This window comes from Octopus bimaculoides, chromosome 23 (assembly GCF_001194135.2).
Source record: "Octopus bimaculoides isolate UCB-OBI-ISO-001 chromosome 23, ASM119413v2, whole genome shotgun sequence".
Taxonomy (NCBI): Eukaryota; Metazoa; Mollusca; class Cephalopoda; order Octopoda; family Octopodidae; genus Octopus; species Octopus bimaculoides.
Window position 1 is genome coordinate 29,661,123 of NC_069003.1, and position 689 is coordinate 29,661,811.

Sequence of the window (689 nt, forward strand, 5' to 3'; positions counted from 1 at the left end):
TATAGATAAGCGCATATATCTGTGTGTCTATTTGTATGTCTATATGTATGTGTATATAAACGCCAAGTTAGTAAATTACAAATGTATATATGTTTTTTTTTCTCCTTTCGTGACACATTACACACATTTATAACATCAACATGAGATTATGTCCTAATTCCTCCATTTTTTTTTCTTTTCAGTTTGAAAGAATGATGTCCTTGAGAAAGAGACCCACTTTCACAAGAGAAAACACAAGACAATATAGTTTTACTCCTACATTAACGTTGTTGCCCTAATAAACCCCGTCACCACCCAGTAACATTCTTTTATAAAGACTTAATCGCTTTGTGGAATTCTTCACCAGTCACTTATTTTATCTTACCGTTGTTAAATACAAAGCATGGCTAAGTCAAATATAGTGGTTCCTGTGAAATACGAATTGAATTTCAACTGGGATTTGAACACCAATTCCTTTGAAGGGAAGGCAGACATAGAAATCAAGGTAAATAAAACTACTGTTTTGTTACTCTTTGTAAGCCTAGTACTTATTATATCGGTCTCTTTTTGCCGAACCGCTAAGTTACGAAGACGTAAACACACCAGCATCGGTTGTCAAGCGATTTTGGGAGGACAAACACAGACACAGACACAGACACACAGACACACACACACACACATATATATATATATATATATATATATATATA

General features: G+C 33.8%; 1 protein-coding gene across 1 annotated transcript in view; it reads left to right on the forward strand.

Annotated features, from left to right (window-relative positions):
- Positions 1-327: 327 nt before the first annotated feature.
- Positions 328-689, forward strand: part of LOC106877238 (puromycin-sensitive aminopeptidase) — a 28,437-nt gene continuing 28,075 nt past the window's right edge. Inside the window, exon 1 of the mRNA XM_014926101.2 lies at positions 328-484. Within this exon, the coding sequence (XP_014781587.1) occupies positions 383-484 (102 nt within the window). The 5' untranslated portion in view covers positions 328-382. The remainder of the gene's footprint in view (positions 485-689) is intronic.